The sequence below is a fragment of the Lolium perenne genome, chromosome 4 (genome assembly GCF_019359855.2).
Source record: "Lolium perenne isolate Kyuss_39 chromosome 4, Kyuss_2.0, whole genome shotgun sequence".
Taxonomy (NCBI): Eukaryota; Viridiplantae; Streptophyta; class Magnoliopsida; order Poales; family Poaceae; genus Lolium; species Lolium perenne.
In genome coordinates, this window is record NC_067247.2 from 90,699,624 (window position 1) to 90,727,127 (window position 27,504).

The 27,504-nt window shown below is 43.3% G+C and overlaps 1 protein-coding gene across 1 annotated transcript; it reads left to right on the forward strand.

Moving 5' to 3' along the window:
• Positions 1 to 24,799: 24,799 nt before the first annotated feature.
• Positions 24,800 to 26,580, forward strand: LOC127293275 (putative UDP-rhamnose:rhamnosyltransferase 1). Its single transcript, XM_051322853.2, has 2 exons — positions 24,800 to 25,302; positions 25,408 to 26,580. Exons 1-2 carry the CDS (start codon positions 24,880 to 24,882, stop codon positions 26,362 to 26,364), a joined length of 1,380 nt encoding a protein of 459 aa, XP_051178813.1. The 5' UTR covers positions 24,800 to 24,879; the 3' UTR covers positions 26,365 to 26,580.
• The last annotated feature ends 924 nt before the right edge of the window (positions 26,581 to 27,504 follow it).

The following is a 27,504-nucleotide window of genomic DNA, read 5'->3' on the forward strand; positions in this document are numbered from 1 at the left end:
CACTTTGCAAGAATATTAGCTTGCCTTGGTAGTTCTCAAACTGTTCCTCCTCTTCCTCTTGGTAGCAACCTTCTTCTTCGGCGTACTCTCCGGTGCTACCGTCTAAATTTGAATACGAGTATAATTACTCACTAATTCAATGGCTATTCCATATATCACATGTAAACACACAAACTATTCTATGCACGCAAATAATTTAACTAGGGTGCATGGGTTGTGTGGATTAAATAGAATTCACTTCTTTGTATTTAATATGTAAATGATAGTTTCCATAGGGTTCTTGAGAAATAATTTCCTCTCATTGAAATCTTCTTAGATTTAATTTCTCAAACAATCATGCATGAACTCATATTGACCTAAGTCAAATGTTCATCATCATCATTTGTGAACATGATTTAAATGAGGTAGATCACCCCATATCATTTAATAACACTACATACGATTTAAATCTCAAGTAATTCATATAAGAGAGTTTGGACCAGGGGTCCAAACATCCCATGAATTCATGTGAGACAAGTTTAAGTGAAGTATAAGACTTCACATAATTTACTTTAATAGTTTTGGACAATATCAACTAGTTAAACTAGCCATATCATCCATTAATTAAACTAGGGCATGATCATGCAAAGTGACCACACCATTTTATTGCATAAACAATTAGTGTAAGTCAAATGTGAGCTATTAGAGTTGGAATTAACTTAATATCTATTTTGGTTGATTTTTAAGAATTATTTGAATAGGGAAAAGTCCCTGCCTTGTTATTTTTATCAAATTAATTCTACAAAGAATCTGGTCAGGGGACCAGTGGCATTTGATAGATAATGTTACTAGCTTTCCAACAACATAAAGTTCATGAAATTTGGTTTAGCCAATTTGAATCTATTGAATTTCAAAGTGGAGGCAGTATTCAAATTCATTTGCAATTTATTAAACTGGATTTGAATTAAGAGGCCGGCGGGAAAGCTAAACGGGCTCAAAGGTTTAAAAACGGCCCAAGGCCAGCCCAGCCACGGTCCAGTGCCGCGCGGGCTGCCTGACAGAGGGTCCCGCCTGTCAGCGGCTCTTAAACGCCGAAGTGGTAAGTTTCAACGTGGGGCGTAGGATTAGATGGTGATCGAACGGCCGTGGTTCATCATCGTCTCCGATGAGAACCCGATGCTCTGGCGGCAGCGGTAGGGGGTCGGAGGGCTAACCAGTGCTCCAGCGAGGGATGGCAGTGTGCTTGGGGTAGATGTGGACGACGGCGAAGCTCCAGGTACCGGTGGCGTCGCCTGAGGTGGCCTGGTTCACCGGCGATCTCTGCAGGGCTTCCGCGGCGTCGAGCTCTCAATTGGCCTTGCTCCGGCGTGAATCAGAGGAGTGGTGAGGTGGTTGAGTAGCTGTGAGAGGTGGGGAGTGCGGTGGTGTGCTTGGATTGCTCAGGGGAGCTCTCCTTTTATAGCAGCGCATGGGTGCTGCGGGGCAGGGTGGCGGTCGACCATGGCGCGGCGATTCCGGCGGGTGGTCGAGCTAGGCGAGGTCGTGGCAGTGCTCTACGGGTCCAGGCGAGTCTAATGGCGGCGACAGCTTGGTCGGGGAGGGCCTGGTTGGGTCGCGTTGCTTCCAGGCAGGTCGCGGCGGTGGCGGGATCTTCGTCTCCGTCCACGGCGGCGGCGGCTCAGGGTCTGGTCGTGGCCATGTCTGGCGGCGTCCAGGTGTCACGTAGATGCTCAACTCGTCGAGAGCGGGTCCAGGGCGAGTGCAGGGTGGCGGCGCGGCGCGTGTACTGAGCGTGTCCATGCACGTGCTGGCGCGACGCGAGCGGCGTCTGGGCGTGTGTTGGGCGCGCGATCTCCGGCCAATGTCATCGTCCTCGTCGACCATGGCGGTGCTAGGCGTTGCTAGGCGATGCGGTGGCGTGCTGTGGCGCAGTGGCCAGGGCAGAGATGCAATGGAGAGAGGGGGAGCTCGTCGGGTTGGGCGACATGGCCGGCATGGCCATGCCCTAGCTTGCTCTCTCTCTCCCTAGTGTGCTATTTGGCATTGATTGGGTTTAAGGGGACCATGGGACAATGTAGAATAGCTTTGGGTTAGATTAGGTGGAGTAGATCACTATTTGCAATAGTTGCAAATAGTGCCCGATTTTGGAATTTGCAATTTTGCCCAAATTTGAATTGATTCAAAAGGTGAATCTATTTGAAATGTGTGTGTTTAGATAAGTTGTAATTGACCAGAGATGATTAGAGGTGGTGGTGGAATTGTAGAATTCAAGAATTTGCGAAATTTGGCTAAGTGGAGATTGTTGCATATGTTAAAAAGTTGAAACTTTGGATGAGCATAGCTAAAGATCAAAAATGATTTTGGCATGGTGATCTTTACAAAAGTTGTTCACCTTGATGTTGACTTTGAAATGGTGCAAAGAGTTAGCAAGATTTGGTTTGAGAAAATTGAATGGCAATGGCTCAAAGTAGTGCTCAGGCTATAAATTTTAGTTTTGACCATTATTCTATGTGAGCTAGTTTTGCAATTGAAAATTATTTGAATTGTGATTCTTTGATTCCAAAAGTTGTAATAAGTGTTTAATAACATTATTCAACTAATGGTGAAGACCAAATAGGTCTAGGGTCAAAATTTATAAAAATGCCATAGGGCATATGTTAGGGTTTTTAGGGTTTTTCATTTATTGGATTTTCTTCCTTTTTGATTTATTTGGTTGGTGATCTTCATATGATCACATTAGGGTTTTAGAGTATAGCACAAACAAATAATAACACTCATCATGGCATATCACTCAAATGCACAAGTCCTATGCATGGCACTATATGCAATTTAAAAAGTTTTTGTTTGTTTGAAATTTTGCTCTCTGGAATTCTCTAACTTTCTTTTTATTGAAATTTGGGGTGTTACATATATTAGCATGTAAGTATCTAGAATTGGTTTACTGTCATGCAATCCAATCTAGTTAAACCCGTGTCAATCTATATCTATACCTAATAATATATAATAATAAAGAAACTAAGGCAAAATTTTCGTCCAACTTCAAACTACCCATAAATTTCCGAAAATTACACCTATGCCCCCCGCGAGTTAATACTGATTCGTCCGTCTAAAAAAGCATCAACAGAGAAGTCCCATAGATCCAGCTCCGCCCTGCTCTCAATGCGCGTGGCAGATGGCAGAAACCTGCGCATTTGCCCATGCCACTCCTCGAGCTCTCTGTCTTGATGTGCTTCACACACCTTGATGTGCTTCACACACATGGCTTATAATACTAGGAAGCTTGTACATGACCCTTTAGATTGTTGCCATGTGCCAGAATCCAAACCCTATACCATACTTCTAGAATACTCTACAAACTCTAGATATTTCATACTACTCGTAAATATCTTACTCTAGAACATTCCCCATTCTACAATTCTCTCTACATACCTTGGATACTTCATGACTAAGCTAGCTCCTTTACTAGTCAACCACATTCATAAGATTACTACTAACAATCTCCCCCATAATTTTGTCATATAAACTATCTTTACTACGTATTAAATTTAAAACAGGTCGCGGTGGTTGGTGATGGTACGTCAAACGTGTATACAACTCACCCGAACATAAAAAGTAAGGTCAGCGTGACCGGCTCCATGAGGAGTTCTTATCAGGATTAGTTAGGTCACGACCAAAATCCAATCCGTAGCACTAGGTAGCAAAATCAGCACCCCTTTCCTAATTCTAATCGCTAAAACAAGCATAGATCGGTTCAGCCACACATCTTTTTCGTTCGCTCCCCTTTTTATTCTCTAAGGAACCCTCTCCTTAATGAGCGTAGATTGATGGAGATGGCTTTTGTACCGGTCAATCTTTATATCAGCAGGTGATCCGTCCTTTCTCCTCTGCCGTGGTTCATCAACGCGTGTCCGACAATCCCGGTTAGATCGGCACGATCGGCAAAAAAGAAAAAAAGCCAAAAGAGACCCATTGATTAGGCTCCTCTTGCCGTGCAACTTTAAATTTTCTAACTTTTCTTTCATTCGCAAACATACAGTGACAACTTATATGACTCTAGGTTTCTTTTCCTAATTTTTGCACGTGCATGCATTTTCCATTTAAAATTCGTAGGACATACAAATCTCAACACTTATGCAACTAAAAATCCTTTAAAAACAAAACTTTCAGACCCTGCAGCATTTAAGAGGTTAGTGACAAGAATCAACCACATGTTTAGGAGCGCAGTGACATTCTCGCTAAAAAACCATGTTTCACGCGTGGGTGTTTCATTAATAAAGAGAAATATCTGATTAGTAAAGAGAAATATCTGTTCAGTTGGGGCCACGTTTCGACGTGTGTTCTCGACGAATCAGTTTCTCAGACAAAGTATCTCGAAGGTGTTCATAGAGGTAGCATGTGCATTTGTGCGTTCATAGAAGCGAGTGTATGTACTTAGTGAGCATTTATATTGTACCGTGTTTTGTAAAAAAAGATGGTGTGAAAGGGCACCTTTTACGATATACTCCCTCCGTCCCAAAATGTAAGGGGTCTAAGGATTGGTCAAAAGTCAAACCTTACAAACTTTGACCAAATATTTAAAAAATATTTACATCTACAATTTCAAATTGACATATTAAGAAAATATACTTTAGGGTGATTCTATTGATAATGATTTAGTATTGTAAATATTTATATTTTTTGTATAAACTTGGTCAAATTTTAAAAACATACTTTTAACTAATCCTTAGACGCCTTATTTTTGGCACGGACGAAGTATCATTCAATAAATACTATGAATTATTCGATCGTTTGTTCAAACATGTCAATTAGATCGGTCGATTGATCAACTCGGATCGGTCGATCGAGCATAAGAGTTGTCTCTGTGGTGACAAAAAATAATGCACATTGTATAAGACTGACGTACCACAGATTGTAAAGAAAAATGAGGACCATGTGGCCACACATCCTGGACATAGACATTGTGATTATATTCCATTTATTCTATTTTTGGAGAGAGCGATCTTTCGTTATTAACCCGTTGCAACACACGGGTATTATGCTAGTATCCCCTAATCCAGATCACATGGACCATGCACTTCATCTTGTGATGGCATCACACCGACTCACGTCAAGCAACGCCGCCGCACCCTGCTTGTTAGCCTCACACCGACTTCATATTAGATATCATGTAGTGCATTTCAAGTACCAAATCACTGAGAACCAACCTGTGGTTGGATGGTTAGGAGGCAGTTGCACCCCCAGATTTGACGCTTTGGTGTCTCAAAAATGGAGGAATATGTGTGGGATGCGGCGTTCCCGATGACATTGTGGTGATAGTGGTGACTTCGTCAATCTCAATACCCGTCGGATCAGTTTCTTGGATGCATTTTCCTGGATGTGCTCGAAGGGGTAGAGTGTGTGTGCGTGAGTGATGAGTGTATGCATGTACATGTGAGCGTCTATGATTGTACTGTGTGTTGCAAAAAATAGTATTAATTTTTATCTTGTTCATACTAAGACTAGCAAAACGTTCCCTGCTCTATAAACTCTCAAGAAACACCCATATAATATCTATCTAGTTCGTCCTAATGTTAGAACAGTAATTGCATGCTATGTAATTCATCTATTTTTGTTAGGAAACCTACATGTTTGTTTGCTTTTCTTATTCTCAGGTGTCAGGTTGTGTGCTGGGACCATAGCCGCCGTCTGTTTTGTTCGTTGCAAAATGTTGTTTTATATTCCGCCATTCTGTGCTCTTCTGTGTTCACAAGGTTTTAAATTATAATTTCCATCTGTTTTGTTGTAAACAATGACGGTAAATGCCAATTACTATTTCCTTTCTGGTATCCTTTTGCCATCCTGTAGTACATGTGTGAACTCATTGCTCTGGTACATTTAAATTCTTCATTGTTTTTGTTCTTCAAGAGCTGCAACCCTAACTCTTTGCTGTAATTTCATGTTGCACTATCACATGGAACACAGCAAATCGTGGAGTGAATCACCCCTATAATCCAGTAAGTACCTTTCATTTTTGTATTGATATGCTTATCGTCTTTGGGAACCAGTTTGTGTTTAACACATTTACTCTCCATATAGATAGGATAACTGGTTTGAAATAAATCATGCTATTTATATGACTGCACGTCTTCGTTCATTTTCCTGCTAGCTTCTCAAACTTGTTCTATTGCCTGTCTAATCTTTTTTTTGTTTGATCATGATTAAACCAATTTAATTGTTCTGCTTAACTTAAATGATCTGGCATTTTATTCCAGCCACATAATGTTTGATTGCTCTTGCACTTCCTCATACCGTTATGTCTTCTGGATTTCATCCATACATGATAAGAATGTTTTGCTTGGTGAATATGAGTCAGATGATGATTCAATTGGTTATTAGTCCTTGATTCATTGAGTTGACTGATGATTAAAACATATAAACCTTGGCACTTTCTCGCATACTTGTTGTGGGATATAATGAGCATATTTGTTTTTTGTAAGTTTTTTTTTCTGATTTCACTGTTGATTAATCCAATGCCACCTTCTGTAGTAGGAAATCCACCTTCAGTGGGTATCATAAATAAGATATGTTGTTTCTTTTTGGCTGACCCATCTTTTATTTTTAGGCACAAAATGGTTCATTTGTTTGTTTCTCCTTCCCTTATATTGGGCTCATGGGTTAAACATTGAAATAATATGTCAGTTTATATGAATCCCAGAATGGTTGCTGTCTAATCTGTCTTAATTGGTCCTGCTCGTTTATATTTGGCACCAAATGGATATATTTCTCGTTTATCTGAGGCATTCCCATGGCTGGCCGATGATGAAAATAATCAAATTTAGGGGGTTGGAGATTCTCCAACTGCACAATGTCTGGCTAGTTTTGTCCACATGACCACTTTTGTGGAACTTAAGGGATCTGAAGCACCCCTTCCAAGTGTCAATTTTAATTGACAGACTTATTATGCGGTTTCTGGCTTATTTTATTAGGCACAGACTGTCTAGTTACTTGATTTATTTTGTTCATATTTGCCATCCGGTTGCTCTGCCTGTTGCAATGGGGTTGATAGCTTGCTTTGTTATATTATGCCTTATGCTTTGTGAAAATCTGCCATCTGTTTTGATGCTTTGCAAAATCTGTGACAACTAATATGGTTGTTTTCTCAAATTGTATGGTTCTGTAACCTGCACTGTCTTGTTTTCAGCCCCTGAAAGGAAGGCAGATGGCAGGGCATGTACATCAAGTGTCTAGGTCTTTCCACAGCACAGCCATGACAATGCCAATTCATCTGATAGTCGGATGATATCTACTGTCCCAGCCATTCCAGCGCAAACAATCGCTGCCTTTGCACACGAATCAATTGATATAATGCAGCAGCAAAGAGATGAAAGAGATTCAAAAATCGACATAACAGTCAATGAGATACATGAATTGAAAAATAGGCAAGCTTGGATTGAGCAGATCCTTAATAATCTACTCTGCAGATCTAATGGAAAGCCAGCTGTTACTTGCACTCCGATGAATTCTACCTAAAAGAAATATAGTTTTGCCGATGATGCCATTTGTATGGCTTGTATCATTTGAGTTATTTTGACTTGTTGTGGTATTTGAGAATTTTTCCTATTATTGTAACACTTGAGCTTTTTTCATGTTATTGCTATAGTTTGCAATAATTGTCACAAATTTTCAATGTAATGATTATTTGATCTTGAGCTTTTTTCCTGTTATTGCTATAGTTTGCAATCATTGTAACAGAATTTCAATGTAATGATTATTTGATCTTGCACTCGGCCTTAAACAGAACTACTAGTATGGTCTCACAATTTTTTATCATTATACTTTGTAAGATTTAGCGGATGCCCCAAATTCAGTGCATCTCCACCGGCGGCCCCGATAGCGATTTGGGGGCTTGCGTCGATTTAGGGCTCGCACCGGTGCGCTCCAAACGGCGCATGTCATTTGTCGAGCCCAATAGAATCGCCGGCATCCCATGCCGGCCCCTTTGACAAGGGCGCGAATCGGGGACCCCGGTTGCCTTTGCGGAACGACGGTTTTCTCTGGTGGGGGCGCCTTGTCCGCGAGAGGACGCGACGGTTCGCATCGGCCGCGACGCGGAAAGGTTGGTCGTCGGCGTTTAAGGTCATGTAAGAGGTAGTTATAGTACTCGTATGTGATTTTGGTGATGTGGAGGAAAAAGAATGAGGAGAGAGAAGGACTATGTGGTGCCGATTCAAAGAAACCGGATCAAGCAGTACAATTGGGACCCAGCAGAAATATGACATGCATATTTTACTTATCCTAAAGCAAGTGGCCCACTTCACCAAGCCATGCACATTACCTCCGATTCATATTAATTGACTTCAATGTGGAGTATCAATTTCCATCACAGATGAGTCGAACAAAATTGTTGGTTCGCTTTTCCTGTCAGAACCTATGCATCGATGCTCTTTTATGTGCGGAACCGATTCAATGGACGTTTTGGTTCGCTTTTGATACACATACTGCATTGTCTAAAGTTACAGACAGTCTGTAGGCTTCTTACAGACAGCTTACAGACACCATTTTTGTTGTTGTATGAAGGGTGTCTATAACTTATACTCATATATAGCTATGACTAGATAACTTACAGATAGACTATTGTATACACTGTCTATAGCATTGTCTATACTCCGTAGATGACATGGAGTAGTATTACAGACAACATCCGTCTAAATCAATGTACATGTGGCGCGGAAACCGAGGCAGCGACTGGCCACGAGGGCAGCGACTGGCCATGCGGCGTCCAGTCGCCTTAAATGTGGGCAGTTGCTACCGCTAGATAGGACGTACGCCGTCCACCACCGCCGCTCCATTCTCTACTCTCCACATCAAGATGCCCACCGTCTGAAGACCACCTACTCGATGGTTGGCCTCAACGGCCGCGCGCTGCCTCCAACACCACCGCAGCCGCAGCCGCAGGCCGACGACGAGCACAGCTCCAACGAGGACGAGGGCCCACGGTTCGAGGCGTGGCACGATGTCTACGTAGCAGAAGCAGAAGCAGAGGTGGCGGAGGAGGCAGCGCAGTCGGGCGAGCCGCCGCAGGCCCCCGCCGACCCGGAGCAGGCGGCGATCCTCGCGTCGCTGAATGCACAACGATACCAGCGGTTGAGGGAGGAGGAGCGCTAGTTCGTCAACGACGCGAACCTCGAGCACGTCCTCGAGATATCGCGCCAGCGAGCGGCCACGGAGGAGGCGGGACGCCGCCTCATGGAGGCGGAGCGACAGAAGCTCGCAGAGCTCAACGCTCATCGCCACTACGACGCGTTCGCTCGCCAGCAGGCGAGGCGCACAGAGATCGAAGCTTCTCGGGAAAGGCTGGAAGCGTGGGGACAGCGCCGCCGGAAAGCCCCTGCGACCCCGGCCGCCATGCTCCACCGCCAGATGCGCGAAGCAACGGAGGAGAGGCGGGCACGGAAGCAGGCGGCAATGGCGAAGAACAACGACGAGGCAGGGCCGTCGAGCGCCCCTACCGACGGCCAGTAGACCAGGATTAAGTTTATGTTTAGTTATGTTTAAATTCGAGCTACTTTGGTATAAATTTCGTATGAATTTGGGTTTTTAGATGTCAATTTAAATTTTAAAATCTATCGGGGCTGCCGTTTTGGGGCCGCCGGTGTGGGAGCAGCGTCCCCAAATAGAGGATGCTGTGCCGGTGGAGATGCTCTTATAGATAGATAATGATCATGGTAACATAAAAAATCGTCAACGTGATGATGATTTGATGTTGCACTCGACCTTGAACATAAGTACTAGTACGGTCTCACAATTTTTTTAATCATTATACTTTGCAACATTTAGCAGATGCACCAAATTCAGACATAGATCATGATCATGGTAACAAATTTTCAACATGATGATGATTTGATGTTGCACTCGGGCTTGAACAGAAGTACTAGTACGGTCACTCAAAATTTTAGCATTATACTTTGCAACGGATGCACCAATTTCAGAGATAGATCATGATCATGGTAACAAATTTTCAACGTGACGATGTTTTGATGTTGCACTCGGCCTTGAACTGAAATACAAGTACGGTCTCACAATTTTTTATCATTATAATTTGCAAGATCTAGCGGATGAGCCAATTTCGGCCTTGAACAGAGGTACTAGTACGGTCTCACATTTTTTGATGATCATGGTAGTAACCGGTATTTAATGTGATGATGATTTGATTTTGCACTCGGCCTTGAACAGAGGTACTAGTACGGTCTCACATTTTTTATCATTATAGTTGGACCTTAGCCAAATTCAAAATCTCATAGCGGCAAAACTTCCCGCCCACAAAATACAAAAATTTCACACGCTTCCAAATTCCCATTCTACCCCTGTGGAGATGACAGCAAGGTCGGTTGGTGGGGGGGTATGCACGTCATTTTTTGGATCACCACCTCCCTAGCCCGGAAACCCTCCCAGAAAAAATTCATTTCCCTCAGACCACCCACCGAAACTTCCCAAGTCCCTCTCTCCCACCTCCACGACCACCGCACCGGAACATCCCCGCCGGACTTCCCTGGCCTACCTGAGCCCTCGCGATCCTCGTCATCCGGCTGCCTGCCGGAGCCGCTTCATCGACGCCGTCATCAACCGGACCGGATCATCCCCGCCGTACCTCGAAACCATATGCTCATCCAGCAGGTCTACCGATCGCTTCAGCTGAGCCGCTTCGCTGGATCCGTCTTCCACCGCATCGGATCTTGCTCACCGACACCGCTGTGCATGAACCGGATCTGCTTCACCGGCGCCTTGCATGATCTAAATTCTTCTACTGTCGCTTTTCTATTGCTTGCCTGCAAGTTCTTGTTTAATCTTGGGGGAACCTGTTTGTGCTAACGACGCGCCGTTACATTTTTGCAGATGAGATGAGTAACCATGAAGTGTAATGGCCGTCTCTCCAACCCCAAGTAGCACATGTAGCGTACTTCATCACCGGATCTATCAACCCCAGGAAGATCTATTGTGACTCCCACAGAGTGCTTCTCCTAATGTAAGTCCCTTGTTTTAGCGCCATGTTCTGGGTTCAGATGCTTGTTTGTCTGAAGCTCTTTTAGTTCATTCCTAGCTATGACCGTAACACCTTGCTATTTTCTAGTTCATTGCTAACTTTAAGCGATTGAACATTTTGGTTTGCATTCCCTGCTCTGTAGATGTAGCCATCATAACTTCTATCTTGCTCGATCGTTGTTACAAAAATTATAGGTATTATAGTAACATCCTGCTATTATTTAGTTCATGGCCAATTTTAAGTAATTGCACATGTTGGTTCGCATTCCCTGCTCTATAGCTTTTGGCATCGTAACTTCTATATTTGGTTTACATTCCCTGCTCTGTAGATCTAGCCATCATAACTTTATCTTGCTCAGTCGTTGTTACAAAAATTATGGCCTGCTACTATGTTCTTTGTGCCAATTTTTTACTCCATGAACATGTTGGCTTGCATTCCCTGTACTACAGGTGATGCCATAGTTTTGTATCTAGTTCATTGTAACCTAACAAAGTAAGGACTTAGTTTGGCATGCTATCACTCTGCTATCTAGCCTGTAGTACAAATAAACTTGTCATACTACTAGATAATAATTTTGCGTGCCATCTTGTTCTTCAAAAGCTGCATTATTGACTTGTTTCTCTGACTTGGCATGACGCTCACATATGGAAAGCTGAACATATTGGTTTGCATTCCCTCTTATACAAGTTCACAGGTGATCCCACTATATTCTGTATCTGGTCCATCCTAAGCTCCATCATTAACTGTCCTCTATGTGTTGCTCATTACAAGTTTATATCCCGAAACATCTTGATTTGCATCCCCTTCACTATAAGTTCAGGAGTATTATTTAGTTCACGGCCAATTTGAAGTAATTGCACTTGGCACATGTTGGTTCACAATCCCTCCTCTTTAGCTTTTGCCATCGTAACTTCTATTTTTGGTTTACATTCCATGCTCTGTAGATGTAGCCATCATAACTTCATCTTGCTCAGTCGTTGTTACAAAATTTATAGCCTGCTACTATGTTGTTCATGCCAATTTTGTACTCCCTGAACATGTTGGTTTGCATGGGACTCGACAGTAGTAAGTCTGCTGTTTCATTCTAACATGCTCTGTTATATTGGCTGTTGGTATGCGGCATGCACTCTTTGTTTGCTTATTGTGTGCATTACAATGATCTTCTTATAACGACGAAATGATGAGTTCCAAATTCTTTGGCAAACAATATTGTAGTGTCTTTGCGTTTCCATTGTTGCTGTCTTAACTTGTAATGTCTTTGTTTCAGATATAGGTGCTGCATGGACAACTTAAAAGATTGCCGGATCGCTTCATTGTATTGCTAGGTTTAATTACCATTCAATTTCTCTGGGTTCTGTAATATTTTTTCAAAGCATTGCAGCTGATGTAATATTTAGTTAGTTTTTATAGTTCTTTCGCGCATTTTTTTCTTTTTTGCTTGTGGTAAGTGAGGCTATCCGACAGAAATCAATGATGCGTAAATATTCTCAGTATCTAAATCACGAATTCCCATCCCTTAAACGGCCCAATTAAGCGAAATCACATATGTGCCGGCCCGCAAAATCCTAAAGCGCCTATTATGCCGGCATATAAACAGCAACTAAACGGGCTGGCCCACTTACTTATTGGACCAGCCCACTTGATTTACCGTGGACCCCACACTCTAATTGGGCCGGCCCATTTGCTTTATGGTGGACCCCACCCACTACTGGGCTGGCCCACTAACTAGCTGGGCCAGCCCAATTGCTTTTGTGGTGGACCCCACATACTAAATGGGCCGGCCTTTTAAGTGGAAAGTGGGACCCACCTGTGTTTTTGGCCCGGCCCACTTGCTATATGGTGGACCCCACATACTAAATGGGCCGGCCCTTTAAGAGGAAAGTGGGACCCACCTTTGCTTTTGGCCCGGCCCACTATCTTGTTGGGCCGGCCCACTTGCTATATGGTGGACCCTACGTTCTAAATTGGCCGGCCCTTTAACAGGAAATTGGGACCCACCTGTGCTTTTGGCCCGGCCCACTATCGTGTTGGGCCGGCCCACTTGCTACATGGTGGACCCCACATACTAAATGGGCCGGCCCTTTAACAGGAAAGTGGGACCCACCTGTGCTTTTGACCCGACCCACTATCTTGTTGGGCCGGCCCACTTGCTATATGGTGGACCCCACGTACTAAATTGGCCGGCCCTTTAGCAGGAAAGTGGGACCCACCTGTGTTTTTGGCCCGGCCCACTTTCTTGTTGGGCCAGCCCATTTGATCTAATGTGGATCCCACGTACTAAATGGGCCGGCCCGATAGCAGGAAAGTGGGACCCACATGCTAATTGGGCCGACCCAATAACTTCTTGGGCCGGCCCAGTTGTTTTAAGGTGGACCCCACTAGGTAAATGGGCCGGCCCGATAAGAGGAAAGTGGGTCCCACATATTTTGTGGGCCGGCCCTTTTGCCTGTTGACCGGTCAAACGAGTGCATTCAGCCCGGCCCACATGCTTAGTGGGCCGGCCCATTAATGTTTTGACCAATCAACCTTAGAGGTTAGGCCCGGCCCACGTAACTAATGGACCAGCCCAGCTATATAGTTGACCGGTCAAACTAAGTTAGCTGGCCCGGCCCGCAAACTTAATGGGCCGGCCCGCTTAAGACGTGGTAGGCCTCGTGTGGGCCTACCATCTACCACGGGGTTTCAGCGGTTAACGCCGTTAATCGCGATTAACTGCGTCGCCACGTGTCGGTTGCATGACGTCAGCAGTCAACGGGCTCCCGGAAACACTTCTGCAACGGTCCGATTTTCCGTGGCGGAAGGGCGCCCAAGCGCGACGGACCGAAAAAAACGTGGTAGGACTTTGCCTGACGCAGTTTCGACAACAGAACCCATATCGTCGGGTTAGGCCCATAGGCGACGAAAAACACCCCTTAGCGGACGATTTTGAGACGTTGCCTATCAGAACTTTTCTTGTAGTGTATGTAAATCACATGAGATGATGAATCTCATTTAAATCATTTTTCTCAAATGAAAAGTGTGAAGTGTTGACCTTGGTCAACATATGATCATACATGGTTATTTGAGAAGATTAAATCTTAAGAAGATTCAATGAGAGGAAATTATTTCCCCAAAGAACTAAATAGAAACCCTAATCCACATTTCAATGAGAGGAAATTATTTTTCTTAATACTAAGTAAGGAAACCCTAGCATAATCTTAAATAAATATTAAGTAGTGATGCTAGATCATTTGTGTGAGCCATTAAGGCTAATTAAGTCTACTTAAGTGTTGTTTGGTGATTGTATCCTTGTATTCGTTTATAGACACTAGTACCGGAGACTATCAAGAGGAAGAGATCTTCTACCAAGAGAAAGAAGAAGAAAAATTTGATCACCTCACCAACCAAGGCAACCTATTACAAATGCAAACTAGACTAGTGCAAAGCTCTACAAGAGCAAGGCACCATTACATTTTACTTTATGCCTAATGATCCTATCCCAAGTTTTTACTTTACAAGTTTTATTGAATTCTATTTATCAAAGTTACTTTTTGATTTATGATTCACTTGGGTTTAGTTATGGAGTAGTACAAGAGCATCACACTTAGCCTAGAAAGCTATAAGCTACTTAGCACCCCTCATAACTAGTTGCTAGTGCTAAAGATTAAAAGTGACTACTCTAGTTGGGAACTTGTGAATCGCAATGACTTTGAAAACCTTGGAATGATGAGTCATTTTATTGAAAGATTTTGAAGGTGAATATGACTGGTGAATGACTTGGTGAATTTTACAAAACTGATGGTTGGGTTCGGATGCGATACCATTCCAATTTTACAAGTACCCCCACAATACCTGAATTTGGGTAAGGCTTAGCTGGAAACTTATGCATTTTAGTATGGGTCCCCTCTGAACAAGCGTCATAGGGGTTATGCCGAGGCTGCCTCCACTGAAAGTGAAATGACGTGAAATGAGGTGAATGTCCTACCCAAGCCCTTTGCAGTTCCCGGGTTGACGGTTTGTTTTCACCGAGAGGCCAAGCTCATGGGGAGATGTGCCTATACTAGAGTATGTAAATGAAAGGTTAGGATTGGTAGTTCGCGTACTGTGTACAATAAATCAGGGTCAGTTACCCCTGACGAACTATTGCAATTGTTGTGGCACAAGTGTACAACCTCTGCAGAGTTTAACCTATTCGAATAGTCGCGTCCGCGGTCATGGACAGTTGGAAAGGCCATACTGTTCCGTCATCAGAACTTTTCTAAAAATATGAATGGTGACTTGTGACTTGAATTGAAAGGTTATTTTGACTTGAATCACAACTGAGTTGTGGGAATGACACTAATGTTCCCACTTGAGTTAGGCAAATGAAGAGGCTTTGATTATTAAAGTGTTTATGAAATAAAACTGGCTTTATGCAAATGAAACTAGAGCTTAGAACCCCCTTACTATAAGTTGATAGTATTTTACCTTAGTATTAGTTTGCGAGTACTTTAAAGTACTCATGGCTGTGTCCCTGGCTATTCAAATGGCCAGACTATGAAGAGGAGTATCAGAACCCGGAAGAAGGACATCAGGACGTCTACGACAACTAGGATCACTCCTGACGTCAACAGTTTCCTGTGGAATAAATGGACTACTACTGCGCTACTTCGATTCCGCTATGTGTTTTGTAATTGATCAATAGATCATCTATTATGGTAATGAGACTGGATCATGTGATCCTTTAATTTGTAAGACTATTATGTGTTGTAATGAATGATGTATCGTGATATCAATCTATTATATCTCGCAAAAACAATATTCCTGGGATTGCGATGAATGGCATAATAGGCATCTGGACTTAAAAATCCGGGTGTTGACACCTCTTGAATATTTACGCATCCTGCATGTTCCTACAAATAATATCTTATTCCAATCAACTTATACCCTTTTGTTTTTTACAAAATAGAGTTATCGGAGAAATTCCCGCTGCAATGCGCGGGGTATCCTTCTAGATTCTAAAGAGATTGAGTAAATGTCATAGTTGTCATAGAAAAATAGGATATTTTCAAGAGGTCTAACCTCTTGCTATAAATCCTTTTGGATTTTAGTATAGGAAAGCAATCCATAGTAATTCCGGAGGGCTCAATCCTTTAAATCAAACTAGCATAAAAGGGCAGGGTGGCACGCCGCCCCGGCTGTCTAATACCATGGTGGTAATAATTTTAAGACCACACTTAGATTGGTAAATATAATGATTATTTTGTTGCATAAACAATGATCTTCAAGCTGGCTAATAATGGAATCTGATATATCATGCATTGAAATCATGTGCACAAAAGGCTGAACCTAAGAACACCGTACTGGGCATCAGAAATATATAGAAATTAAGTGTGGTAACAATAGTTGGTACTGCATATTGATCATCATACTGTAATGGGTGATCAATTGCTACTGATAGGTTTATTACATAGAACACACACGATAACATGGATGAATACGTGAGACAATATTACACATCACATTAGTTACGCGGGCAAAATGTATCTTTACAAAACGCCTTAGTGCAGGCTAGCCATAGCATCATGCTTTGGAGCCAACTATCTACACTACTTAAAAAGAACGAAGTTGTTCCCTATTCTGCCACTAGGTCAATTGCTTCGTCGTTCCTTTCGTCGCCGTGCTTCCTCATCTGTCGTCGATAATGAAACCTACGGTTCTTCGATCGTAACTTTCGCTGGCTTTCCAAACCATCCCCACTCAACGTGCCCCCTGTCCCCAAAATCAAGGAACTACGTGAAAACCGCATCTCTTTCGCGAGAAAAGGCAGAAGGAGGACGGAAACAAATGATATCCCAATAGAAAGGATGACTCGTTGCAAACAACGCCTAGAGTGATGGATTGATGCTTCATAAGAGCCGACCCCAGGATGTAAGTTCTCTAAAGAAGGTCTAGACTACAGTCAATAAAAGAAAAGGTGCACTATAATGCTTCTCAAACTGCTTGCAGGTGGGCACGCAACTTCACTTGTTCATGCAGACTCTCTCTAGTTCTTTCCCGGTGCCTACAATTCCAACAAAATGATTGAACCACTCACATATGTGGTTCTAATAATGTATGCACCATCCAAGATGACGTCTATATATGTTGTTCCATCAATATCTATTGTGTTCATTTTTCACTGGCACATATCGTAGAGTGGATGTACACAACATGGATAAAGTCTTGTATATATATTGAAGGATCGGTGAAGATCAAGGACATGTCGCTCTAACTGTTAGTGGTTGTGTATAAGGTGCGGTGGGTATGAATGACCCATTGGGATTATTTCCAATAGTACACTGCATGTTCCATATTTTCTTATCAAACCAAAATAAATATTGTGGATATAATTCAATAGTACCATGATCCTATCAAGTAGTATTACACAAGTTCATGCAAATATAATTCTCATATATCACATGTTCCATAGATACACAACAATCCTTTATGCAACTATATACATCTCGGATGGATTGCATGTCTCTCCGACAAATAGACACTTTGGGCATGTTTGATTCAAATGATTTCAAAAGTACATGAATAGGAAAAACTCAGGAATAGTATGTAATGATATATGAAATCCTACAAAAGTCAAAAAAATGCGGGAATTAGTTGTAGAAGTCGATTGGTTGCACCACAGCAAAAACATAGAAAATTTCTAAAGAGATTGAGTACATGTCATAGTAGTCATCGCTAAATAGGAAATTTTCCAAGAGGTCTAACCTCTTGCTAGAAATCCTATAGGATTTTAGTATAGGAAAGCAATCCATAGTAATTTTGGAGGGCCTAATCCTTTAAATCAAATGGTATCTATAGGAATAATTTTTGTGGGTATGAATCCTACAAAATTCGTTTGGAAATTCTTTGAATCAAACAAGCTCTTCATATGTGTGTATGGGCATGATTGGTCCAGACATGGTTTGTGTTTGCATTTCTCCACATATCGCATCCAAGTGAAAACACATATGGCCAGATTAATAATGTTTCGAGAAAAAATAGTTCAATATGTATAATAAAAATTGCAAGCGATGAGCATGGTTTCAAGCAAGAAATAACATGCAAAATGGTGCAGCATAAAATGCATTACATGGGAAAATGTGATGAACATGGATAAGGTTAGGGCCGTCGGCGTAGTCCACGGGCGCCGAGGGCTGCAGGAAAGCCATCGGCGTAGCTTCACCGTCGGCATAGCTCCAGCTACACCGAGGATCACCGTCGGCATAGCTTCACCGTCGGTATAGTACCATGTATGCTGACGGTCGGCGTAGCATGCACCGTCGGGCTTTGACGCGCCCCTGCGACTCCAGGCTATCGGCCGTTTGGTCCCCGAGCTACGCTGACGGTATAACCGTCGACATAGGCCGTCTTAGCCCTGGTAAGTCCGAGCTATGCCCGTCTTAGCCCTGGCAAGTCCGAGCTATGCCGACGACTATACCCGTCGGCGTAGCTGAATCTTTTTTCGCCCAATTAAAGAAGCCTCTTAAATAAATCTATGGGATCGTGGACAGATTACAGGAATTGAGTTGGTTTTTTCTAGCAGCGCCGTGACATACTCGACCATACGTTCTACTTGTGAGATTCGAATTGCAGAATACCCGGCTCCACAATTAAGTTTTAATACTAGATGGACCCAGCGCGCTCTGCCGCGCCGTCCTCCGATAATAGTGTGTAGTTTTTGTTGCATGATTGTTCTTTCTTCAGCGCGTACATGACTTTTTTGCTGGTTCATAGAGTTTTGGCCGTAGGCGCAGCTTGGTGGTTTTTTTAACGATGCACACATGTATGACCCTACTTGAGGTTAGAGATGATTTCTGTGCACAAATGCCACCAAGGATGCACAATACTAACATACCAAAGGTAATGGGTGGAGATTGAAATTTGATTAGGTTTAGCGGATCACATTCTACTACCTTTGATTGGTGGTTCGACCTCCTGTAGTGTATTAAACTCAAGATCCTCACGTGAGACACCTCGGTGGATTGCATCTAAATGACAGACTTAAGCACATTTGAGAAAACACAAATAAGAACTTACAAACGGTAAAAACTCGCCACTCGAACCTACGAACCATCAGCACATCCCACCAAGCAACGCCAATGCTGGCGTAAAAAAAACATGCAAGGGTGCTTATAAACTTGCAGCGAATTTTTTTTCCATTTACCATAGTTTTTCGCTTAGCTCTTTCAGTTTACTACTGTTTTGGACCGCTTTAAGAAAACCGGGATTTCTGGACTAATCAAAAGCATATTGGACGTTTGGATTTAGTTGGAAGCATGTGTACTGTAATAGCAAGTCTACTTTTTGACAATATTCTGTACTCACTCTGACCTAAATACTTGTCACGGGTTTAGATAAAATGTAGGCTAAAATATGTCTAAATTAATTGAACCGAAGAGGAAGTACTAATGTATTCAGAATATGCATGATCGTAGATATATAACTATGTCAAGGAAAACGCATACATTCGTGTGCATACTACTCAAGCTGTTTATGGGTACATATGCAACTGCGCGTGTTTGTGGGATCTGAGTGATTAATCAATATACACACATATCCTTAGCTGCGAGCGTAAATAGAAAGGCAGCAGCCGCAGCACTTGCTGCCGCGACGGATGGATCAGCGACATCAAAATCAATCAGCTGTTTGCTACCTCAAAGTGCTGACTTGCCTGCGTGTAGACCCCATGAAAGCGACCCGTGGAGGAACCAAATGCGCTCAAAGTACTGGGAGCTTAGAGCTCTTAGTAGATTTACGACATGCCATGTTTTTTTTCGATATAGGAGCATCGCTCCGGCCTCTGCATCACACAACCATGTCTTTTATTAAAAGAACGAAGTTCAATAGCGTACTTATTACAATCATATGGAAGCTAAGGCTGTAACAATAAACAGCCACACAAAGATGAACAGTAAACAAAATCTATCCATCTTCAATCTTGAATCCTTCTAGTGTGCCGCCATCCAGTAGCCTGGAAATAGCAATCCCGTGCGACCGTCAAGATTCGGTTGCATCCAATAGCCATAGTATCCCGCTGGTCCTCCGGAAGAAGATACGCCCAAAGTTGGATCCAATGCGCCGCACGAATAATAACCTGCAAAAAATTGGTTCCCTTTTGTTTATTAAACACAATATCATTTCCACTTGTCCATATAGACCAACAAATCGCTGAGATTCCAATACGAATATGTTCCTTATCATTCTTTTTCACTCCATTCAACCAATTACCAAACATATTCGTGATATTAGCAGGGGGAGGAATGTTATAAGCAAAATATACCATTCTCCAGATTAATTTTGCAAATGGACAAGATAGAAACAAGTGATCAATGGTCTCATTATTATCACAGAAACAACAATTTTGATTACCCGTCCACTTCCTCTTAATTAGATTATCCTTAGTAAGCAACACTTTATTACTAAGAAACCACATAAATATCTTTATCTTGAGGGGTATTTTAATCTTCCAAAGGTATTTTCTCAGAAATCTATATGGCCATTCATAAGGTCAAGGTACATGGATTTAACTGAAAATAAACCCGACTCCGTTAACTTCCGTACAAACTGGTATGTATCATTATTCAGTTGTACCATCATTAGTCGTTCACATAGGTGTATCCACAAATTCCACTTATGTTCATTAAGATATCTCCTAAAATCAATATTAATAGGGGATTGATTCAACACGGTAGATACCAACACATTTTTCCTTTGGACAATATTATAAAGAGACGGATATTGTTGAGCTAAGGACACTTCGCCCAACCAAACATCCTCCCAAAACCGAACCGTTATCCCATTCCCAATTTTAAATTTACCCCTCTTAAAGAACTCATCTTTTACTCCCATCAGCCCCTTCCAAAAGGGTGAATCAGTAGGTTTCGCCTCCACCTGAGCCAGCATTTTATTTTTAATATATTTGTTATGCAACAATTGCTACCAAACTCCTTCTTCCGATAATAATTTGAATAACCATTTACTTAACAAACATTTATTTTTCAATTAAAGAACCTCGATCTCTAGGCCCCCTTGATCCTTTGGTCTACAAATAATATTCCATCTTGATAATCTATATTTCTTTTTGTGTTCATCAGATTGCCAAAAGAAGCGAGATCGATAGGAATCAAGCCTCTTCCTCACACCTTTTGGGATCTCTAAAAAGGATAGCATGAACATGGGCAGACTAGTAAGAACGGTGTTAATAAGAATAAGACGATCCCCATAAGATAACATTTTACTCCGCCAACAGCCTAATTTTGCAGCAAATCTATTCTCCACCGGATTCCATTCAGAATTACGGAGCATTCTATGGTGGATAGGAATACCAAGATACCTAATCGGTAAAGATCCGGATGCACACCCAAAAATATCTTTATAATGGTGTTCCATTTCCGATGCTTTGCCGAAACAGAATAATTCACTCTTATGAAAATTTATTTTCAACCCCGATAGATGCTCAAAGATACAAAGAATGAGCTTCATATTAACCGCTTTTTCTAAATCATGCTCCATAAAAATAATAGTGTCATCGGCGTACTGTAGTACCGACACACCCCCCTCGACCAAATGTGGAATAAGACTCCCTACATGACCAGCATCTTTGGCCCGCCCAATCAAAATAGCTAACATATCAGCTACAATGTTGAAAAGAATCGGAGATAACGGATCCCCTTGCCTCAGCCCCTTTTTAGTCTGAAAATTGTGGCCAATATCATCATTAACTTTTATCCCTACACTACCCCCATGTACAAATTTTTTAATACGATCACACCAAACTGGATCAAAGCCCTTCATTCGCAAGACTTGTTGAAGAAAAGGCCATTTCACCTTATCATATGCCTTCTCGAAGTCGATTTTAAACTTAACCCCATCCATCTTTTTACGATGTAATTCATGAATTGTTTCATGTAAAACCACCACTCCTTCCAAAATGTGTCTCCCTGCCATGAACGCCGTCTGAGTAGGTTTTACTACCTTATGCGCCACTACCGACACTCGATTAGTAGACACCTTAGTGAATATTTTGAAGCTCACATTAAGTAGACATATAGGCCTATATTGTTGGATTTGTACCGCATTATCTTTTTTCGGTAGCAATGTTATGATACCAAAATTGAGCTTGAATAAAGGAAAACCCCCAGCCTGAAAGTGTCCAAACATGGCCATTAGATCTTTTTTAATTACTTCCCAAAACCGCTGATAAAACTCCGCAGGGAATCCATCAGGACCCGGTGATTTGTTGTGTTCCATTTGAACTATGGCTTCAAAGACTTCCTCCTCAGTGAAATTAGCCGTTAAAAAGACATTCTCTTCCTCAGACAATTGAGGGATATCATCATTACGCTCTTCCATCATTTCAAAAAAGTTGTCTTGAGGTGGCCCAAAGAGTTTCTTATAATATTCTGTAATGTAAACTTTCAAGTTATCGTCACCAACAATGGTGCCTTCTTCTTGCTCTAATTGAAATATTTTTTTCTTCCTATGTTTGCCATTTGCAATCAAATGGAAGTACTTTGTATTGTTACCTCCCTCCTGTATGTGTTTAACTTTGGCCCTCTGTGCCCATTTAATCTCTTCATCTCGTCGAATTTTATTCAGTTGATCATTCGCTTGTTTTAAATCCAGCCTTTCCCGCTCAGTTAGGGGACAAGTTTCGGCTTTGATATCTAGAAAATCAATTAACATTAACAGACGTTCCTTTTCTTTTTTGTACTTTCCACTCCGATTTTTTGCCCAGCCCCGCAAAAAATTTCGTAAATGCCTAATTTTGTTCTGCCAAGTCTCGATATGCGTTTTGCCAATTGGACCAGCCGCCCATTCATGTTCAACCAACTCATAAAAACCCTCTTGCTCAAACCAAGATAGTTCAAACGAGAAACGAGCCGTATTCCCCCGATGAGCCTTACTTCCTGAATCAATCAACAAAGGAGTATGATCTGACCCGGAGCGAGATAAAGCTCTAACCGACACTAGTGGGAATTTTTGTTCCCACTCCACACTTGCTAGTACTCGATCCAACTTTTCATATGTCGGAATGACACGTCTATTAGCCCATGTATATTGGCGCCCAGATAAGACGATCTCCCGAAGATTAAGACTTTCAATAATTGCATTAAACATAAAGGGCCACCTAGGATTAAAATTATCAGAACTCTTCTCCTCAGGTTTTCGTAAAATGTTAAAATCGCCCGCCACCAGAATAGGTAAATTTTCAGTATCACATAACCGAACCAATTCAGACAAGAACTCGGGTTTTCGTGTATCTTGCGCCGCCCCATACACAGATACTAAAATCCATTCAAACCCATCATGTTTCGAACGGACATGAATCTTGACACCCATTCTCCACCCTTTTAATTTGAAGGGTTGAAGCGTTGATCCCAACAAGAATCCCCCCTGAACGACCAATTGGTGGCAAACAGAACCAAGCAAACTCAACACCTCCCGACAGCCCAGAGATGAATGAATTAGAAAAGTTCGATCTACCCGTCTCCAACAACGCAATGAAGTCTAACTGATATTCCCGAATAGCCTCTTTTACAAACAGATGTTTCCCAGGATCCCGAAACCCCTCACTATTCCAAGATAAACCTCTCAAACCCTCCATCTAAGAAAATGTTTTTTTAAATCTAGTTCGCGTGCTCCTACGAAGCGGTGCTTTATCAAGTTCGCGTGCTCCTACGAAGCGGTGCTTTACGACATGCCATGTAACTTAACGATACATAGAGGTGCGCAAATCATGACACTTTTCAATGGTGGATATTTGAGCGGTAGGTCACGACACTGCTAGAATTGCAATTACGCTAAAAAACGACTATAGAGGTAAAACCTATTACAGTCAGCACAGATAAAAGGGGAGAACTAGATCAAACCAACACGAAGAGCAACACAACGATTTTAACATGGAAAATCTCTCCAACAAGTAAAGGAAAAAAAATCACGGGTGCCACAAACAAAACTTTAGTATCATGTTGGAGAGTTTACACAATGCCACAGAGATTTACATATTTAACTTATCATGTAAGACTTATTATAGAGAGGTATATACAGTGGTGGTAATCTAGATCGATAATGATCAAATAGCTCGGTCCAAAACTCCCCATGACGGGTCTCACTCGACTTGTATCATAAGCTAGCATTTATATGAATTTGGATCATAGTATAACACGAGCCACTACTGGAAAAATGTTTATAACACAACCCAGTACATGTGGTAGCTTCTTTGTCTACTGCCCTAGCTATCGCGCGTTGGGCTCAGCGTGCAAGCAAGTAGTAATGTCGTTTGCACCATAGAGAAAGATGCTACTAAAAAAGAGTCAGTTTTGTGAAATAGTTTTGGCTAGAGTTTTCATTACAATGGCTAGTTTTGTCTTTTTATCACATTTTTACTCCAATTGGACAGCTCTCCTCGAACACCACGGACCCTCCACCACCCCTCTTTTCTTCACATCAACTTCTAATTCCCAAAAAAAATTTACAATACCCGTAACATGCATGCTTCCTCTTCAAGTCACCGAACACCAGAAAATAATCATGTCATTGCCTCTGTCGACTGTAAAATAACGCCGTCCATTTCAGAAGCCGGGAAAGGTGGATGCAATTTGGACACCCCTCTGCCATCTGGAAGGCTGGAACACTCTAGTGCTATTTTGAGACGAGTAAACTCAGATTTCCTTTAGAAAAAGGAGCAAACTGCCTCTGTTGTTTATGTTTAAGTTTCCATCATTCGTGACGTTGTCTTGTGGCAGGACGCTACGAATTCAAAGCCGGCACCACACCGGGCAGTTGCTCCAGTGACTTGGCTCATCACGGAACGTCAGCTCCAGATTTCCCCTTGGCCCTTGCTCGCCCAGTTCAGCGGCCGGGCGTGTCCTGTCGTCGCCATGGACAACAGCTCATCCTCTTCCTCGCCGCTGCACGTCGTGATCTGCCCGTGGCTCGCCTTCGGCCACCTGCTGCCCTGCCTTGACCTCGCCGAGCGCTTGGCGTCGCGGGGCCACCGCGTGTCCTTCGTATCCACGCCGCGAAACATCGCGCGCCTCCCGCCGGTCCGGCAGGCCGTCGCACCGCTCATCGACTTCGTGGCGCTGCCGCTCCCTCACGTCGAAGGGCTCCCTGAAGGCGCCGAGTCCACCAACGACGTCCCGTACGAGAAGTTCGAGCTGCACCGGAAGGCCTTCGACGGCCTCGCCGCCCCATTCTCCGAGTTCCTGGGCGCCGCGTGCGCCGAGGGTGCCAAGAAACCGGACTGGATCATCGTCGATGTCTTCCACCACTGGGCTTCCGCCTCCGCCATTGAGCATAAGGTACAACGAAAGCAAATCAGCTCAATTTGTTTTTGGTAACTGGATCCTTTCCGCCGACGCCGATCGGTTCAGTTCCTGCTGTACTAACCAGGGTGTACTATTTAGGTTCCTTGTGCGATGCTGGTCCTGGCCGCGGCAAGTATCACCGCCACCTGGGCCGCCAACGTGGCCAAGCAAGCAGCGTCTTGGGGAGGAGAACCGGAAGCAGGGACGCCAAAGTTCGAGGTGGAGAGGAGAAAGCTGGCGAGAACACTGCGCGAGTCAGGGATGTCCATCGCCGAGCGTGTCTCCTTGACACTCCAGAGGTGCAACCTCGTCGTCATCCGGAGTTGCCTCGAGTGGGAGCCGGAGAGCTTCCCTCAACTGGCGACGCTCGGCGGTAAGCCGGTCGTCCCCCTCGGCCTCCTGCCGCCATCACCCGAGGGAGGCCGCGGCGTCAGCAAGGACGGGGAGGACGCCACCGTGCGTTGGCTCGACACGCAGCCGGCCAAGTCGGTCGTGTACGTGGCCCTAGGAAGCGAGGTGCCTCTGCGCACGGAGCAGGTGCACGAGCTGGCCCTCGGGCTGGAGCTCGCCGGGACGCGCTTCCTCTGGGCTCTACGGAAGCCCAGCGGCGTGCCGGACGCCGTCGTCCTCCCTCCGGGGTTCGAGGAACGCACGCACGGCCGCGGGCTCGTAGTGACCGGGTGGGTTCCTCAGATCAGCGTGCTGGCGCACGACGCCGTGGGCGCGTTCCTGACGCACTGCGGGTGGAACTCCACCATCGAAGGGCTCCTGTTCGGGCATCCGCTGATCATGTTACCCATCTTCGGCGACCAAGGGCCGAACGCGCGGCTGATGGAGGGGAGACAGGTCGGAGTGCAGGTGAGGAGGAACGAAAACGATGGTTCGTTCGACCGAGATGGCGTCGCGGCGGCGGTCCGTGCCGTCGCCGTCGAGGAAGAAAGCAGGACGATCTTCGTGGCCAACGCGAAGAAAATGCAGGAGATCGTGGCGGACAGCCAAGTCCATGAGAGGTGCATCGACGGGTTTATTCAGCGTCTGAGATCTTACAAGGAGTGAAGGGATCTTGCTGATCGTCGATCGATAGCACTGGGAAAAGTTGTTTAAGCGGTGGCACGATGTCAGTTTGAAATCCTTCGTGCTGCGATCTGTTCAGCGCGAATCACTTTTCAAGTATGATCATTGCTCACTCAAAAATACCCCAGCTGAATATGGAAATGTATATGCTGACAACAATCGAAATAAATATGCAATACCTATTGAAAAGATATATTATAAAACCGGGTGTATGGAGTACATGGTTTCTACACTTTCACACCTACGATCAACATGTGAAACATTAACACAGAAAGTATATTTCCACACAAATATAAAGTTGTGAATAAATATCATGTTCTTTGTCAATCTAGTAAAAAACTAACTATCAACATTAAAATTAGGAATGAAGGAGTGTTCATGTTTAAGTGACAGATATCTTACAAGACGGTCCTGGGTGACCGGGGAGAGCAACAAAAGGTGCAAAGACGACAGGAACAAATGGTATCCCAATAGCAAGGATGACTCGTGGCAAACAACGCCCAGAGTGACGGACTGGTGCTTCCTAAGAGCCGACCCCAGGATGTAAATTCTCTAAAGAAGGTCTAGACTACAGTCAATCAGAGAACAACTTCACTATAATGATTCTCAAACTGCTTGAGGCGGGCAAGCAACTGCACTTGCTCATCCACACGCTATCTAGTTCTTTCCCAATGCCTACAATTCCAACAAAATGAATTAAAACTCTACATGCACGCACATATTTGGTTCTAATAATGTATGCACCATCCAAGATGTCGTCTATATATGTTGTTCCATCAATATCCGTTGTGTTCATTTTTCGCTGGCACATATCGTGGAGTGGTTGTGTACACACTAATATACGACATGGATAATGTATTGTATATATATTGAAGGATCGATGAAGATCAAGGACATGACGATATAAATGTTAGTGGTGGTGTATAAGGTGTGGTGGGTATGAACGACCCTTTGGGATTATTTCCGATAGTACACTGCTTGTTCCATATTTTCTTATCAAAATAAAATAAAGATTGTGGATATGATTCAATAGTAGCACGATCCTATCAAATAATTTTACATAAGTTAATGCAAATATAATTCTCATATATCACATATTCCATAGATACACGACAATCCTCT

Coding starts and splice junctions, on each gene's coding strand:
- LOC127293275 (XM_051322853.2), top strand. CDS start 24,880: ATGGACAACAGCTCATCCTCTTCCTCGCCGCTGCACGTCGTGATCTGC. Junction 25,303..25,407: donor CCTCCGCCATTGAGCATAAG/GTACAACGAAAG, acceptor TGTACTATTTAG/GTTCCTTGTGCGATGCTGGT.